This window comes from Salvelinus namaycush, chromosome 26 (genome assembly GCF_016432855.1).
Source record: "Salvelinus namaycush isolate Seneca chromosome 26, SaNama_1.0, whole genome shotgun sequence".
In the NCBI taxonomy this organism is placed as follows: Eukaryota; Metazoa; Chordata; class Actinopteri; order Salmoniformes; family Salmonidae; genus Salvelinus; species Salvelinus namaycush.
The window spans coordinates 16,726,181-16,743,162 of NC_052332.1; the positions used below are offsets into that span (position 1 = coordinate 16,726,181).

A 16,982-nucleotide genomic window follows, 5' to 3' on the forward strand; every position below is an offset into this window, starting at 1 on the left:
TTGTATGAATAACTACTCTTGTAAGAAATAAATACCAAGCTGTTCATGCCTCAAGCTATCAGTGTGTGAGAACTTGATATAATCATGCTTGCAAGTAGTGTTTCTATTTAGAGGTTTCCCCAATAAGACTATCTTACCTCAAGAGGGCACACGTTCTGAGATTATGAGAGATCCTTGTGGAGGAATCTTAGACAGCCCCTCTATGTCCATCCCAAAAATGTCTCAGCTGATTCTTTCTTTTTTGTTTACTCCTATTTTCCGAAGATGAGTTGAAACGACTCCAGTCAGTAAGGACAACTTTTTGATTCATGAAACCAACTCTAATGCCTGCCCTTTACTTTACCTTTAGTGAAACTGCTATTTATCAACAGTTGATACTTTGCAATGATTTTATGTCAGTCTATGACTTTAGCCACATTGACATACTACAGAGTAGTTCAGCATGTCCCATCAAAAACACAGAAGAGATGAGTCTGTGTGGGCCCCATCCCTATCAACTTGCCCACGCACGCTCTGACGTAAAACGTATCCCCACCCATATTTTAGCAAACCACCTTGCTTACGGAAATAATATGGCGGCCTCAGCGGCGACTATCCGACCGAAGTTAATTGCACACATTTAATCGAAAGAGCTATGAATAAGTATAGGAATCAGGGAGATACAAACGACGTGCTTGTTATTTGCACATGTTGAGAAGGAGCTGCGAAAACTCCCTGACAACACACTGGCTGTCTCGAGAAGTTTGGAGTCTGCGCCTTGGTTAAAGTACCTGGGTCGGGATGCACTGCTGGAGATAAACTCTGCAGAACGGTGGACGCGGAAGTTTGACAAATAATTGAATACCAAGGGTTGGGTGGACATTTAGCCAAAACTTCATTCATGGTGTCACTATTTACTCAAACGAGAAAACAACGTACTCAGTCCGAAGTTATCGTTGGTTGTTAGCTAGTTAGACAGATGTTGACTGTTCCGATGTGTGTTTCCAGGTTCTCGCACGCCATCTAGCAAGCAAGGCTAGCTCCACCGTTAGCTGTAACTAGCTAGCATTCCAACAAACAAAGTATTGCACGAGCACTCTTGCATCTTCAAAGCTACTGAATAACATTTTTCAGTTGTCTGCAAACTAGCTCATTAAATTAGTGTTTAAACCTTTTATATTAGCTTTCTGGTAAAGCCAGTGGCTATCATCTAAGTAATGCTAACTAGTTAAGTTTCCCATGATTGCTCATCAAACACAGTTTAGACCGTACTAGTGCCTTTTGTCATGCCTAAGTGTGGCCTGAAAAGCATGAGAGATGGCCACAGAGGGATATGACAGCAAAACGAGCTAAATGTCAAATATACATTTAAGGCCTGTCAAATGAGTGGTTTGCATGGAGATGAAAATCAATACGTTTGTTAAAGGGCACAATCAGAAAACATATTATCCAGTTATTGTAGTCTAGGAGGAAGTTGCTACAGGGCCATGTGCAGTATTGACATGATCACAACTGTTGTACAACATGTAGCCGGTATTTGACTAGGCAAGTGTTATATGACCTGTGTCTGCAGAGATACTGTATTGGGACCACCAGGATTGGTGCCTGTAGCTGTCTACCGCGGTTGCTAACTATGAACCATTTGACCAGATATGGAACTGAGGTTTCTCAGCTCAGCTCTTTTCTATAATTCTGTGTAGTTCCTCATCTTTGTAGTAGCTTTCTCAGTTGTTCTCTTAGTTAGTCCTCTTTACTTTTAAAGCAACCATGTCGATGGAGCACAATAGTGGCTTAGGCCTGCATTATGTTATTTCATGCTGGATGAATGTAAGTCATCACGATTAGGCCTTGGATCTTCATTAACGTCTTTTGATTGGGCCTCCTCCAGTATTCTTCTGACTGCCTTCGTCTTACAAATAAAACCCACAAGTGCCATTAGAGACCTTATCTTATCTAACAGTAACAGACTCCACCAAAGTAGTCAATGCATGATAAAGAGGGAGGAATTGGAGTAATAAGGACCAGCCTGCCCGTTCGCCATTGCATTGACCTCCATCCAAAACTCCTGCATTGGTGTCAGTGGTGGGATGCAGAAGTGAGCATCTCCCACCGCCTCCACTTTCCAGTCATCACCGCACCAGGAGAGACCAAACTGACTGAGGGAAATCGCACCACGGAGGGGGTCCCTGCTCTCCATCTCCTACCCACCAGGTTCCCTACACCCAGGTGGTGAGAGAGCCCAGTTTGGTGACCCGGCTGCGGCCTGGCACCCTGCCCTTATGGGGCAGCAGCCGGGGAAATTTGTTGGGGACCAGAGGAGACCGAGTCTGCCAGCGCTGAATTTCATCAAGGGAGGGAAGAGGGAGTCATCACGGCATGGAGCCCATCACTGTAACGTGTTCGCCGTGCACGGTAAAAACACACTGTTTCTGTACCTACCCCCTACTTTGGTCATTAACAATATATTGTCTTTCTTTTCTCCCTGTCTTCTCTTCCGAATCTGCTTCTACTTACCTCTTCCTCATTCACAGTTCAGTAGAGTTTGGTCATGATTGGTTTCATCATGCTTGTTCACCCTGAAGGTCAACCTTTTATGTTCGTTGGTGATATAGGTTTCAGGGCTGTGATGAGGCAGGCACAGTTTCTATTTGGACCTGCATCTCAGTTCCTTTCGCTATCATTTGACCTTGCTAGTATGCCCACGCTATTACTCAATCTTCTGTGGCAGCATTATTGATTTGTGTGAGAGGGGTCGTGTGAGTGTTTGGTCATGGAGATTGATGAATAATATCCCACTGTGATGTCAATTGACATGGCAATTAAAAATTTTCAAAATACATCACTGTACTCCAGCTATTGGTGGGTTGGACAGTTTTTGTGTTTCCTCAGATTTTCAGATGAAGCTTACCATAGTAGGCTAGTGGAGACAACAAACAGCAACAGGTGATATAAAGAGTAAATGGCCTGCTTTGACTGAGTCAGGCCGAGTTGACCGGATAAGCCCCAGGAGATGCATCTCCTTGCTTTCACAGGGGCACTGTGCAAACATTAAGCATAAACATTTTCAGGGATTCTGTATAGAAAACTTTGATTTGGTAGCCTGTTTGTTGACATGTTCCCTTTTTAATCAGATTGCATGCCAGTGATACTGAAGGTCTTTTAATACAGCGATTGTCTCGGCATGGATAGATACTCGGAGGCCTCTTGCTTAACAATAATGGGTAACGATGCAAATAAAAGGTGCTGCCAGTAAATGGAGAGGAGGACTGGAGTGATCTCCGGCAAAGGGTCAGTGGCAGAATTATTATATATATTTTCTCCTTCCTCCTGCAATGAGTCAGATAGGTTACGAGGTGATGTGAGTCATGTTGCGAGAGGAGGGTGATCTCAGTCACTCACATCCATGTTCTACCCGGGACGCCTTCGCTAGCTAGTGAGCTGCTAGCCTACGCAAAGCTTCTCACCAGGCCGGTTTAGACCTCTGCACACAGCCAGGGAGAGAGGCAGAGCAGGGCAAGCAAAGACCTGTCTCCCCCTGCACCACTGTGTCACCACCCAAGAACATCAGAGTTGGGCTTCTAGAGAGTAATTGGAGTAGGTTGGTCTTCCCTACCTAATTTCCTCTAACTCCTGGTAATATTGCAATTCAGATAACAAGAAGTGGTTTAAAAGCCTGTCATTTGTTACCTGATCATCGCCGTAGTTCTGTATCAGCTATTGTTTTTCCTCTTAAGGGCGCTTGCACCAAGGCATGACGGCTGCCTGCTGGGAGGTTTTTGCGGGTGTTCAGGAAATGGAAATGCTGTGTAAATGTATCTAAAGGACAGTTGAGGAGATGCTCTGTTTTCTTTCCCTTTGTCCCCTCAAAAACAAGTCTGAAACAGGAAGGAGGAAAGAGGTGTGTGGTCTAGGATGGAGATTGTAGAGCAGAAAGGGATGTGAGCAGAGTTAGGAGGCCATTCCCCCAGGTTCCTGACTGACTTTCCAGGCTATTGCCCTCTTGTGCTGCAAGCTAGTCTGACATGGTCCTCCTGCGTTTATCTTGGCCTCTTCCAAGATTCATGTAGACTAACATAAGAAGCATACTGGCTGTTATACGTCTTTTATAGACCAACTAATGCACCTGCCATGGAAAAATCTAATGAGGCAGGCCTACTTGCCTGATTTAGGTCAATGAGCCAGTGAGATAATAAACTTTCAAATGTTATAGACTTAGTGTAAAATACACTAAATTATGGGTAGCATGATCTAATTTTGAAGACTATTGCTTCGGATGATAGCCAGGATATACTTCTCCAGTCTCCATATGAGGAGCATTGGTTAGCCTACCCCCCTCTAGTGCAGGCATGTTGTGATATCACCCCCACTTCCTGGTGTCCTATGCCAGGGATCTGGGCTGTTCTAGCAGCTGCATTCATCATGTATGGCCCATGGAAGAGTCACCCCTTGTTTTTTTCCCCCCTCTGTCTTTTGTCTGGAACTCATGGAATCTGTGCAGTCTAGACACCAAAGCTACCCCCTGATCCCTTTGGGTCCTGAAGACTGGGGCAGCAGGCGCCTCCTGGTAAGATTTGCCGCTCACTGCGGCCAGCTGTTTGGCCCCTGGTGGCCTGGTCCTGGCCACGTCGCCTAGCTCTAGAGACAGACAGCACTCTGATGTGTCAGAGGAAATAGGCCTATACAAGGCTACATGACTCTCTGTTACTGTTTTACTATCTGACTGTTCAGATGGATGATATGTAGACTCTGACTCTTGATGTGATTGATGTTGGGAACTCTGACTCTTGAACGGTGAAGAGATTTTTGGTCAAGGAAATTTAATTTTGTGATTCTAATGCTGGCATGTAGTTTTGATGCCTATTTTGAGGGTTCTGGAACAGTTAGTCTAGCTAGTGGAACTTACCGGTAAGTAGATATTGACATTTCTCATGTCATCTGTTTCCATGTTGGAATGTCCCACTGCGGGGGTGGTTGGAGGGCCGTCTTGGCCCCCCCCCCCAACATTTTGCACTGTCAATTCTCTGTAACGGCCTTTGTGCCCCCGCTTGAGCAACACCTCCTCGATGAGTCATTTTGACCACCTGGAAAGGAGTGGTCAGCAAAGCCACTTTAGTCCCTAGCTGATGACTGGCTAAAGCAGGTATGTCTGTGTGTAGACAGAGGGTGAATCTCTCCTTTAGGTCAGCTTGACATGTCCCCTCTCTCTAGGGGGCTGTTCACAGCATGCAGGTGGTACCAACACTCTCTTATGGTCTCCTTTCCTTGTTTCCTATCCTCCATAATGTTTGAGTTAAAAATTATTCAAATGAGAGGTTTTGAAACAAATGTTGTCACAAGTAACGCGCTCTTTTCACACTTGCACGTGTCAAATTGAGGTCCAGTCCATATAGGTAGAGCTCAAGGCTCCACACACCTTTAGCCTACATGTAGCCTAGCTTGAAGGCAATGAATGAACACTGATGCTTTTGCCAAATCTCTCATTTGGCTTTTTTCTGTTTTGCACTTCCTCCTCCATTCATAATGGGGTGTTTTGACATTTGGTGCATATCCTCTTCACCAGTGTACTCTACACCAGTCTTATCTGTACACCCCACCCACCCCTCCTTTCTATTCATTAATTGGCCCAGTGTGAAGCATTTTGAGTGTTAAATAGTTAACCAATTAGCTACCCAGACTATCTACTCTTTTTGACTCTATGCAAACACACACTGGACACTATCCGCACACTCACACATATTGACACTCCAACACGTACACACACACAACACACTTCCACACTCATCACATATGCTGCTGCTATTGCCTAGTTACTTTACCCCTACCTATGTTAACATATCTACCTAGATTTCCTCGTACCTCTGCACATCAACTCTGTACTGGTACCCTGTGTATATAGCCAAGCTATCATTGCTCATTGTGTATTTATTCCTCGTGTTAAATTTCAATTATTTGATTGTATTCTGCATTGTTGGGCAGGGCCTGTAAGTAAGTATTTTACTGTGGCTCTTCACCTGTTTTTTTAACGAAGCTTGTGACAATAACAATGTGATTAGTGTTGCTCCAGAGGCAGCTAGAATAGTATTGCCTATTTTGCAGCGAGAGAGAGAGAGTTGAACATAGGGCAAGCCACAGCAGTAGAGTCAGGAATGTGACCTCGTGTGCATTCCTTTCTCAAATAGCTGGTGCAACCCCCCCCGCCTTTCTCGCTCTCTCATTTGCTAGCTTGGTCTTTCTCGGTCTCTTTTGCTCAGGCGCCCTTCTGTTCCTTGCTCTTACTTTCCTTTTGTCTCCCTCGCTTGCTCTTGTTTCATAGCAATTATAGATAGACATATTGTTTTCTTGGGCAATTGGTCCCAGTGGCAGAAACCGGTTTGGTGGCTATGGAGTCCAGAGGTTTGTTGATCATGTAATGTAACATGGGTTATGATGATTATGATAAACCATGTCTAATCGCTACGATAGCCAATCATTAGTGCGTGTGAATGAGTTGGCTAAAGGTCATGATAGTGACATATGAATTAGATGGGGAACTTGAAAGACTAGTTTTCTAATGTCCTAGAGAAATAGCCAACAGTGATGGAATGAATACATTGTATACATTTTGCAGTGCATAGACATGCTTTATAATCGTCTGGGGTACTATTGTTAGTTACCTAATGCAGGCTGTAGGGCAGATGGGACTTTACCTAGCCTGAGGGCAAGGCTGAATAATCAGTGAACCTTTCATCGTAGAGGTATGTAGGCCTAGGTGTTTGTCGTTGTTATAAACACATTGTAAAAGGCTGGTTGATGATTGTTCAGATTCCCATAGTTTAGCCTCGGTCAATGGCTTGTACTTATTTTTTTAGGTCATACTGTCCTCACCTTATTCTAACTCCAGGTAGGCTATACAACTTCAGGCATGCATGTATGTTGATGTTCCATTATGAACTTCATATTAACTGTGTGTTATTGTGGTCACGTCTTCATACTTCATTAATCTTATTTGGCATCATTTTCACTTTCTGCTCCTCCTCTGTATGACTGTTCTCTGGCATAGGCGGGCCGGGTGAGGTGTGAGAGCGGGGGGGGGTACCTCACCAGCAGCCTGGCTTCGGAGTCGAAGAGTAAGCTTAAGCCTTGCGTGAAATGTGCTCAGAGGAGCGTGTTTCATCATCGCTGTGCTAACCGGTAGGGCAGCAGCGGGCCCTCTGGAGGGCTGTTAAAACAACAACAGAACCCTATGCAAAAAACACTCATCAGCCCATCTCTGAGTCCGCCTGAGCAGAGAGAGCAAGGGCGAGAGGATTTAAAGCTTCTGCCCCGCTCCACATCCCCCTCTCCCTATACTCTCGTCGTCTCCTCACCCCCCCATCCCCTACTCCTTTTGGTGGTGCTCCTCATGGTGCTCCAGATTTTCGGAGCAGACACACGCTCCAAGTCGGGGCAGGAATGCACTGTGTGAGCTCTCTCTCTCTCTGCCACCTTGCCTCCTCTCTGCTATGACGGACAAAGCCCCCTCTGCCCTGGCCTGTGGACAGCCTGTTACCTATGATGTGAATTCCATCTTGTGATAGAAATTCCGTCCAGTCACAGCATGTTTAATCCTAATGCCTCTGTCCCCTATTGGAATGCTGTGGCCACAAATGTCCATTTTGCTCATGGCTTCCAAAATTCTAAGAAGGGTTAAGCTAATTTGTGATCTTTTTCAAAAAGAACTTGAGGTAGCCAGCCTAATTATCTGTATTCGTTTGAATATAATATTCTTTAGATCGTAGGTGATTGATTGCTCTAGGGTCTAGGTACAATTCTTGTTATTAGATGAGTAGTGTCTAGTAATTCAGCACTGTCCTTTCTACTCTATTTCGTAGGCAACCTGAGTAGATTTGGAATACATTAGTCTACTGTATTACAGAGAATAAAATAAAATAAATTATATATATATATATATATATATATATATATACATACACACACACACACACACACACACACACACACACACTACAGTTCAAAAGTTTGGGGTCACTTATAAAATGTCCTTGTTTTTGAAAGAAAAGCATTTTTTTTTGTCCGTTAAAATAAATCAAATTGATCAGAAATAAAGTGTAGACATTGTTAATGTTGTAAATGACTATTGCAGCTGGAAACGGCAGAATTTTTTATGGAATATCTACATAGGCATACGGAGGCCCATTATCAGCAACCATCACTCCTGTGTTCCAATGGCACGTCTTGTTAGCTAATCCAAGTTTATCATTTTAAAAGGCTAATGGATCAATAGAAAACCCATTTGCAATTATGTTAGCACAGCTGAAAACTGTTGTTCTGATTTAAGGAAGCAATGAAACTGGCCTTCTTTAAACCAGTTGAGTATCTGGAGCATCAGCATTTGTGGGTTCGATTACAGGCTCAAAATGGCCAGAAACAAAGAACTTTCTTCTGAAACTCGTCAGTCTATTCTTATTCTGAGAAATGAAGGCTATTCCATGCGAGAAATTGCCTATAAACGGAAGATCTCTATTCTTCAGTTATTCCTCTATTCGGGCTGCATCTGGATCCACTTAGACACAAAGAAAACCAACCAGTGACTCCTCCGCTCTAGCTCCCAGCCTCCTAGCATATGCTAATAACCACTCTCTCTCTCTACCTCTGGACAGGCAGACCCTCTCCCTCCCAGACCTAGAAACATCTGCAGGACGTCTCGTTAAGGTCGATAGCCTGTAAAAAGAGCTGAGGCATTTACTGCATGTTCCCTGTTTACTGCGTCTGGGCTAAGTGTATACAAGTGGCCTCGTTTAGACTGAACTAACTGAGTATGCCGCCACTACCATGCATTATTTTATGTAGGTGGACCTCAACCGTTAACAGGGTATCTATGGTCACCAAATGGGGGAGAGACCCAGGCATGGTCAGTTCTGTCACAGTGGAAAAGATTCCAGCAGTTACCACTCTCTCTCTCTCTCGCTGTCACTCTCTCTTCCCGTCTCTCCCCACCCACCCAGGTGCACACCCACTCACCTCCTTCTTTCGCAACAGTTAGGCTTTTCTGTTCTTCACCTTCCTAACATAATGGAATATCAAATGTTGCTCCATTGCCAGTTGTCTGGGTCAAATGAGGATTTTTGTAATATTGTGAAAACTACTGATTTACTTGTGCTTTATGTATTATACACTGCTCCAAAAAATAAAGGGAACACTTAAACAACACAATGTAACTCCAAGTCAATCACACTTCTGTGAAATCAAACTGTCCACTTAGGAAGCAACACTGATTGACAATACATTTCACATGCTGTTGTGCAAATGGAATAGACAACAGGTGGAAATTATAGGCAATTAGCAAGACACCCCCAATAAAGGAGTGGTTCTGCCGGTGGTGACCACAGACCACTTCTCAGTTCCTATGCTTCCTGGCTGATGTTTTGGTCACTTTTGAATGCTGGCGGTGCTTTCACTCTAGTGGTAGCATGAGACGGAGTCTACAACCCACACAAGTGGCTCAGGTAGTGCAGCTCATCCAGGATGGCACATCAATGCGAGCTGTGGCAAGAAGGTTTGCTGTGTCTGTCAGCGTAGTGTCCAGAGCATGGAGGCGCTACCAGGAGACAGGCCAGTACATCAGGAGACGTGGAGGAGGCCGTAGGAGGGCAACAACCCAGGAGCAGGACCGCTACCTCCTCCTTTGTGCAAGGAGGAGCAGGAGGAGCACTGCCAGAGCCCTGCAAAATGAACTCCAGCAGGCCACAAATGTGCATGTGTCTGCTCAAACGGTCAGAAACAGACTCCATGAGGGTGGTATGAGGGCCCGACGTCCACAGGTGGGGGTTGTGCTTACAGCCCAACACCGTGCAGGACGTTTGGCATTTGCCAGAGAACACCAAGATTGGCAAATTCGCCACTGGCGCCCTGTGCTCTTCACAGATGAAAGCAGGTTCACACTGAGCACATGAGCACATGTGACAGAGTCTGGAGACGCCGTGGAGAACGTTCTGCTGCCTGCAACATCCTCCAGCATGACCGGTTTGGCGGTGGGTCAGTCATGGTGTGGGGTGGCATTTCTTTGTGGGGCCGCACAGCCCTCCATGTGCTCGCCAGAGGTAGCCTGACTGCCATTAGGTACCGAGATGAGATCCTCAGACCCCTTGTGAGACCGTATGCTGGTGCGGTTGGCCCTGGGTTCCTCCTAATGCAAGACAATGCTAGACCTCATGTGGCTGGAGTGTAGGCATTGAAGGCATTGATGCTATGGACTGGCCCGCCCGTTCCCCAGACCTGAATCCAATTGAGCACATCTGGGACATCATGTCTCGCTCCATCCACCAACGCCACGTTGCACCACAGACTGTCCAGGAGTTGGCGGATGCTTTAGTCCAGGTCTGGGAGGAGATCCCTCAGGAGACCATCCGCCACCTCATCAGGAGCATGCCCAGGCGTTGTAGGGAGGTCATACAGGCACGTGGAGGCCACACACACTACTGAGCCTCATTTTGACTTGTTTTAAGGACATTACATCAAAGTTGGATCAGCCTGTAGTGTGGTTTTCCACTTTTAATTTTGAGTGTGACTCCAAATCCAGACCTCCATGGGTTGATAAATTTGATTTCCATTGATAATTTTTGTGTGATTTTGTTGTCAGCACATTCAACTATGTAAAGAAAAAAGTATTTAATAAGAATATTTCATTCATTCAGATCTAGGATGTGTTATTTTAGTGTTCCCTTTATTTTTTTGAGCAGTGTACTTATGCAGAAAGATCAAATGCATCTATCTTACTGCCATTTACTTTATGTTTGTATTCTTTTATTATTTCTTATTGTTGTAGCATTGTCGAGAAGGAACCTGCAAGTAAGCATTTTGTTGGACGATGTATACCATGTGTATCCCGTACACACGACTAATAAAACTTGAAAGACACACACACACACACACACACACACACACACACACACACACACACACACACACACACACACACACACACACACACACACACACACACACACACACACACACACACACACACGTGTTGTCACAATACTAATATTGGGATACTAGGAAGTAAGGGAAAAAAGGAAACAAAACATGAAGTGGGCATCATTTTTAAGGAAAATATTTGTAATGTTGGTAAAAACTGACTTATGTTGTCACCCAGTCACATTTGTTTATTTTGATGTAGCACACAATATTTTACAAAAGTAGGTTTTAAAGGACCATCAAGTTGTCTGCTTCGTAATTTATTTTTTGCCAAGAAAAATCTGGTATCGTAGTATCGCAATGCTGATATTGTGACAGCGTCCTGTTGCATTCCGTGGTGGGCCTTACTTGTCTGATAGCCCTCTCTCCTACTCCGTATTGTTTTTCACCCCCTTATTGCATCAGGTGATTCATCGTTCATAAAAACAAGTGACGCTTTTGGGATCCATAAGACTTGGACAGGTTACACTAGCCACCACTCCCTACAGTGGGAAAGGAACATGTTGGCCAGGACTTAGACTACACTACTCAAAACATTTCAATTATGGCATTGTTGGGTTTGTGAGTATGTCTGTCTGTGTGAGTTTTCTAAATCCTATTCCTGTGTTTGTGTATACACAAGTGTACTGCATCGCCCTCTGCTCGTACTGTATCGCCCTCTGCTCGTACTGCATCGCCCTCTGCTCGTACTGCATCGCCCTCTGCTCGTACTGCATCGCCCTCTGCTCGTACTGCATCGCCCTCTGCTCGTACTGCATCGCCCTCTGCTCGTACTGTATCGCCCTCTGCTCGTACTGCATCGCCCTCTGCTCGTACTGCATCGCCCTCTGCTCGTACTGCATCGCCCTCTGCTCGTACTGCATCGCCCTCTGCTCGTACTGCATCGCCCTCTGCTCGTACTGCATCGCCCTCTGCTCGTACTGCATCGCCCTCTGCTCGTACTGCATCGCCCTCTGCTCGTACTGCATCGCCCTCTGCTCGTACTGCATCGCCCTCTGCTCGTACTGCATCGCCCTCTGCTCGTACTGCATCGCCCTCTGCTCGTACTGCACCGCCCTCTGCTCGTACTGCACCGCCCTCTGCTCGTACTGCACCGCCCTCTGCTCGTACTGCACCGCCCTCTGCTCGTACTGCACCGCCCTCTGCTCGTACTGCATCGCCCTCTGCTCGTACTGCCTCGTGTGCGTGCATTTGCCTTGTGTGTGCGTGCCTCGAGTGTGTGTGTGCCTCGTGTGTATCTGCCTCGTGTGTGTGTGTATCTGCCTCGTGTGTGTGTGTGTGCGCCTCGTGTGAATCTGCCTCGTGTGCCTCATGTTTATTTAAAAAAAAATGTAACCTTAATTTAACTAGGCAAGTCAGTTAAGAACCCTTGTTCATGGGCAGAACGACAGATTTTTACCTTGTCAGCTCGGGGATTCGATCTTGCAACCTTTCGGTTACTTGTCCAACGCTCTAACCACTAGGCTACCTGTCGTCCCGTGTGTGTGCCTCGTGTGTGTGTGTGCCTCGTGTGTGTGTGTGTGCCTCGTGTGTGTGTGTGCCTGCATCTGTCTCGTGTGCCTGCATCTGTCTCGTGTGCGTGCATCTGCCTTGTGTGTGCATGCAGCTGCCTTGTGTGTGCGCGCATCTGCCTCGTGTGTGTGTGCGCATCTGCCTGTGTGTGTTGAAACATTTCAACTGCTTTCACCGTCTCGGCATTCCAGCTTGCGATGTGGAGATTAGCACAGGTGCTGCTTCCTTGCCATGGCGCCCCCTGAGTATTTCCCCGACGACAAAGAAGAAAAGAGTCTTCAGTGCTATCTGGCCATCGCATCATAAAAGGCCCCATCCACCAATGACATGGGATCAGTCTTTCAGCTATGCTCTGTAGGTGGTCTGGGCTGCCTGTATCAAAGGGCCAATGGAGCAATGCTGACAGATCCTGTTTTGGCAACAGGTCTCCTACTAGATCTTAACTCCAAGGCAGTGATGGCTAAAGGGCGAGGCGAGGAGGGGAGTAGCAGTGGTGATATGTAGTCGCCAAGTCATCGGTGCGGAGGCAGATATGCATGTACACGCACACACCATTGATTTTTTCATCCCTGTTGTCTTAAACACTACCCTACCCTACCCAAAAGCCTGAGTGGCCCATCTCCCACCACAGCTGTGCCATGCTGATGGGGGATATGTGGAACCCAAAACCCCTTTCCTCATCCCCAGGCCTGCAAGGCCGAGACACCCAGGCTGCGTTCTCCAGTGACCCTGAGTAAACACACACACGCCTGGTTCCTCACTGTCTGACTGACCGAGGGAAGCTGAGGGAGTAACCAGGTCAGGCACAGCGATGGAATGAGGAGCCTAGTATGAGACTGTAATAACAGTATGAGGTGTAATAACACTACAAATGCTGAAATGAACTATGAGGTGTAATAACACTACAAATGCTGAAATGAACTACAGCTGGGCGCCCCTCTCTCTTTCTCTAATTAGTATTCTGGGTGTAATAGCTCAGGTTCCTGCACTAAGATGGGCAGGACGAGTGCCAAGCTTTGCATGGCTGACATTTGTGACATTGTTAGACAGTCTCCTGGTACATGTGAGACGTGTGTGTTAAATGTTCAGCTTAGGTTACTTACCACTTCTGTGTTTGAGAGAGACGCTAAGACGACTTTTTGATAAACTGACTGACGTCCTCGCTCTTAGCCCCATGTCTGGAAGAGACTATAGGGCAGTTGGCAGAAAGCTGCCAGGATTATATACAGTGCCTTCAGAAAGTATTCACAACCCTTTCCACATTTTGTTGTTACAGCCTGAATTAAAAATGTATTTTTTTATTTTTTTTAAAAATACACAATACCCCATAATGTCGAAGTGGAATTATGTTATTCATTTTTTTTTGGACAAATTAGTCTTCAACCTGTCATTTAGGTTAGTATTATGGAGTAACTATAATGTTGTTGATCCATACTCTGTTTTCTCCACATAAATATAACTCTGTAACTGTTTAAAAGTCACCATTGGCCTCATGAGTAAATCCCTGAGTGGTTTCTTTCCTTTTCGGCAACTAAGTTAGGAAGGATGCCTGTATCTTTGTAGTGGCTGAGTGTATTGATCCACCATCCAAAGTGTAATTAATAACTTCACCATGTTTAGAGGGATATTCAATGTCTGCTTTTTACCAATAGGTGCCCTTCTTTGCGAGGCATTGGAAAACCTCCCTGGTCTTTGTGGGTAAATCTGTGTTTGAAATTATCTGCTCGACTGAGGGACCTTACAGACCTGTACAGATATGAGGTAGTTATTCAAAAATCACGTAGAACACTATTATTGCACACGGTTTGTCCATGCAACTTATTATGTGACTTGTTTAGCACATTTTAACTCCTGAAGTTATTTAGGCCTGCCATAACAAAGGGGTTGAATACTTATTGACTCAAGACAATTCAGCTTTTCATTTTTTATTAATTTGTGAACATTTATAAAAACATAATTCTACTTTGACATGATGGGATATTGTGTGTAGGCCAGTGACACAAAGAAATCGAAATTTAATCAATTTTAAATGCAGGCTTTAACATAACTAAATGTGGAAAAAGTCAAGAGGTGTGAATACTTCTGAAGGGACTATATGTAAATGAGGAATATCTGTATTAAATTTGAGATACATTTGCTAAATAAAAAAATAAAAAAAACTTTGTCATTAGGGGGTATTGTGTGTAGACAGGTGAGAGAGAATCTATTTAATCAATTTTGAATTCAGTCTAACTTAAAATGTTGAATAAGTCAAGGGGTATGAATACTTTCTGAAGGCACTGTAGATCTTTATTGCCTGGCCATACCAGTGTGTCTGTTGTGTTGGAAACATGATTACTTCCTCTTCAGTTTATTGGTAATGTCAACCTACAGTATCACCACTCTACTACCCATCCGAAGGGGCCTTTTACTCCTTTTCATGGTCCTAACCCTTCGTACCAGATATCGTCCATGTTGCTGTAATTACTGGAATTACCAATTGCGCGTTTTAATAATTTTCCTCAAATGCATTCCTAGGTGACATACACTAGAGGGGCAAGTGTCAAATTACAGTCAAAGTGACATAACTATGGTCTGAATATTTTCCTTGTCCCATGTAATCACAAAGCTCTGCAAGGGTTTTTGTCAACACTAAAATGTTGTCTGAAAGGAGTTTACGTTGCTTTGTTTCGTCCCCATCTCTCCTGTGCTGGAGGGGTTGGAAAAGGGGAGCAATGAACGTGGCAAAATAGGAAAAGTCCCGCAAATCATCCTGTGTATGTCGGCTAACTGTTAACACACAGAAAGACGGATTATATAAAACGCAATGGATTCATTCTCATTTGAGCTCATGGCCAAACAATGCGCTTCATGTTTCTCCATCTGCAACCTTTTCCCCCCTTGTTTTTCTTTACAGCCTCTCCATCTCTCCTCATCCCCTCCGCTCTGTGACTGCGGTGAGTTAATGAAGTTTCGGGGAGATTGAGGAAGCAGGTGCGTTTCTATTTGATTAGTGTGCTGGCGAGATGACACGTTTGCCATGCCAGGCTGAGAGGATGTACGGCCTGGTAGCATGTGACTGGATGCTCTGGAAACTTGGATCATTTCTAAGTCTCACACCATGTGTCAGGATGCCCTATAGCAGGGGTTCTCAAACTTTTTGGAGCTGGGACCTCTCTTGTGATAGCAACTTCATCAGGAACCCACTCATAATCAGAACACAATATTGAGTGATATAAAAATAGCATACAAGAGGTTTTACTATGACTTTGGCAGTGCATGGCCGGACAAACAGTCTCAGGCCCTGGGAAGGAACGTTTTAAAGGCCCATCTCTTGGCATTGGAGAACATTTAGCAGGTTTCAAGTTAATTTCCTGTAATTCTACACATTTTGTCATAAGAGAGAACTTTGCAGTTTCAAAGCTTAACTTACCCAGGGTTTATGTAAATAAATAAAAAATACAAATAGTATTGAGTTAAAGTGGAAGTACTGTGGATACCAATATCCCTGTGAGTCTCCCAGGCCAATGTTTCCCAGGGTTAAGAACAAATTGTAGATGAATAATATGACATTGTGTTACACACTTCAAACTTATTCCATGGATCCCTTGGCCAAAAGTCGTTTAATCTGTTGGTAATATTCAATAGCGGAACCCATTTTGAGAACCTATGCCCTATAGATGCCTTGATGTCATCCCCCTCCACGCCCTACATTAGTCATACAGTTAAGATACAGTAACTGGAATGAAAAAGTTGACCAACACAAACCCATGATGCTTTTGGATGCACAAGACGATGCACATTGCATAGCCATGATGTTGCACAATGATTGATGACAGTAAATGTGTGTTTTAGTCAGTGATATATTTGGCCTTGAAGTGGGAAAATACTTTTCAGTCTACGTTTTTTTTCAGGGCTGTTTTTTTATGTTACCACCTACCAGCATGGCATTGTTTATCAATCAGAAACACTTGCAAAGTTCTTCCTCTTCAGAGTGGTGACTGAGCTGAGCCAAACAGCTTTACTTTGCACTGCCATTTTTTACCAGAACATTTAAATAATCCATTGGATAATTTGTAAATGTTCACTTATTTTGTTGCTAGTCTATATTTAAAAAAAAAAGTATACATCTGACCATTTTATAATTAATAATTGTATGATATGTTTTTGCAACCCTGCTCTGAATGGTTTTGACCACTAAAGTCTTGCTTCACTGCTTTGATTGGTGCAGCTAGAAACCACAAGTGTCTATCCTATAATGAACAGGCACATGCGAAAAAAATTCAAGGAACTTGTTGATCTATTTTGTTGTGCTCTTACATTTGTATTGGTCTTTCATGTTTGATGCGCTCAGGGTGTTACGTCTCATTTGCGACATGCATCATGATGAGCAAAGTCATTGTAGCCTATCATTTCACTTCCCCTGTGAGAACCATGAGCACAGGCTTATTTGGCTTTGCTGTACCGAAGTTTCCCTAAATGCTTATGACCAATCCAGAACCAGCCAAGCCAGCTGGCTAATCTTTTGAATACAGTGTAGTAAAAAATTTAATAAA

General features: G+C 44.5%; 1 protein-coding gene across 1 annotated transcript in view; it reads left to right on the top strand.

Moving 5' to 3' along the window:
- Positions 1–555: 555 nt before the first annotated feature.
- Positions 556–16,982, top strand: part of LOC120021211 (tyrosine-protein kinase ABL1-like) — a 59,470-nt gene continuing 43,043 nt past the window's right edge. Inside the window, exon 1 of the mRNA XM_038964872.1 lies at positions 556–2,391. Coding sequence (XP_038820800.1) covers positions 2,259–2,391 — 133 coding nt within the window. The 5' untranslated portion in view covers positions 556–2,258. The remainder of the gene's footprint in view (positions 2,392–16,982) is intronic.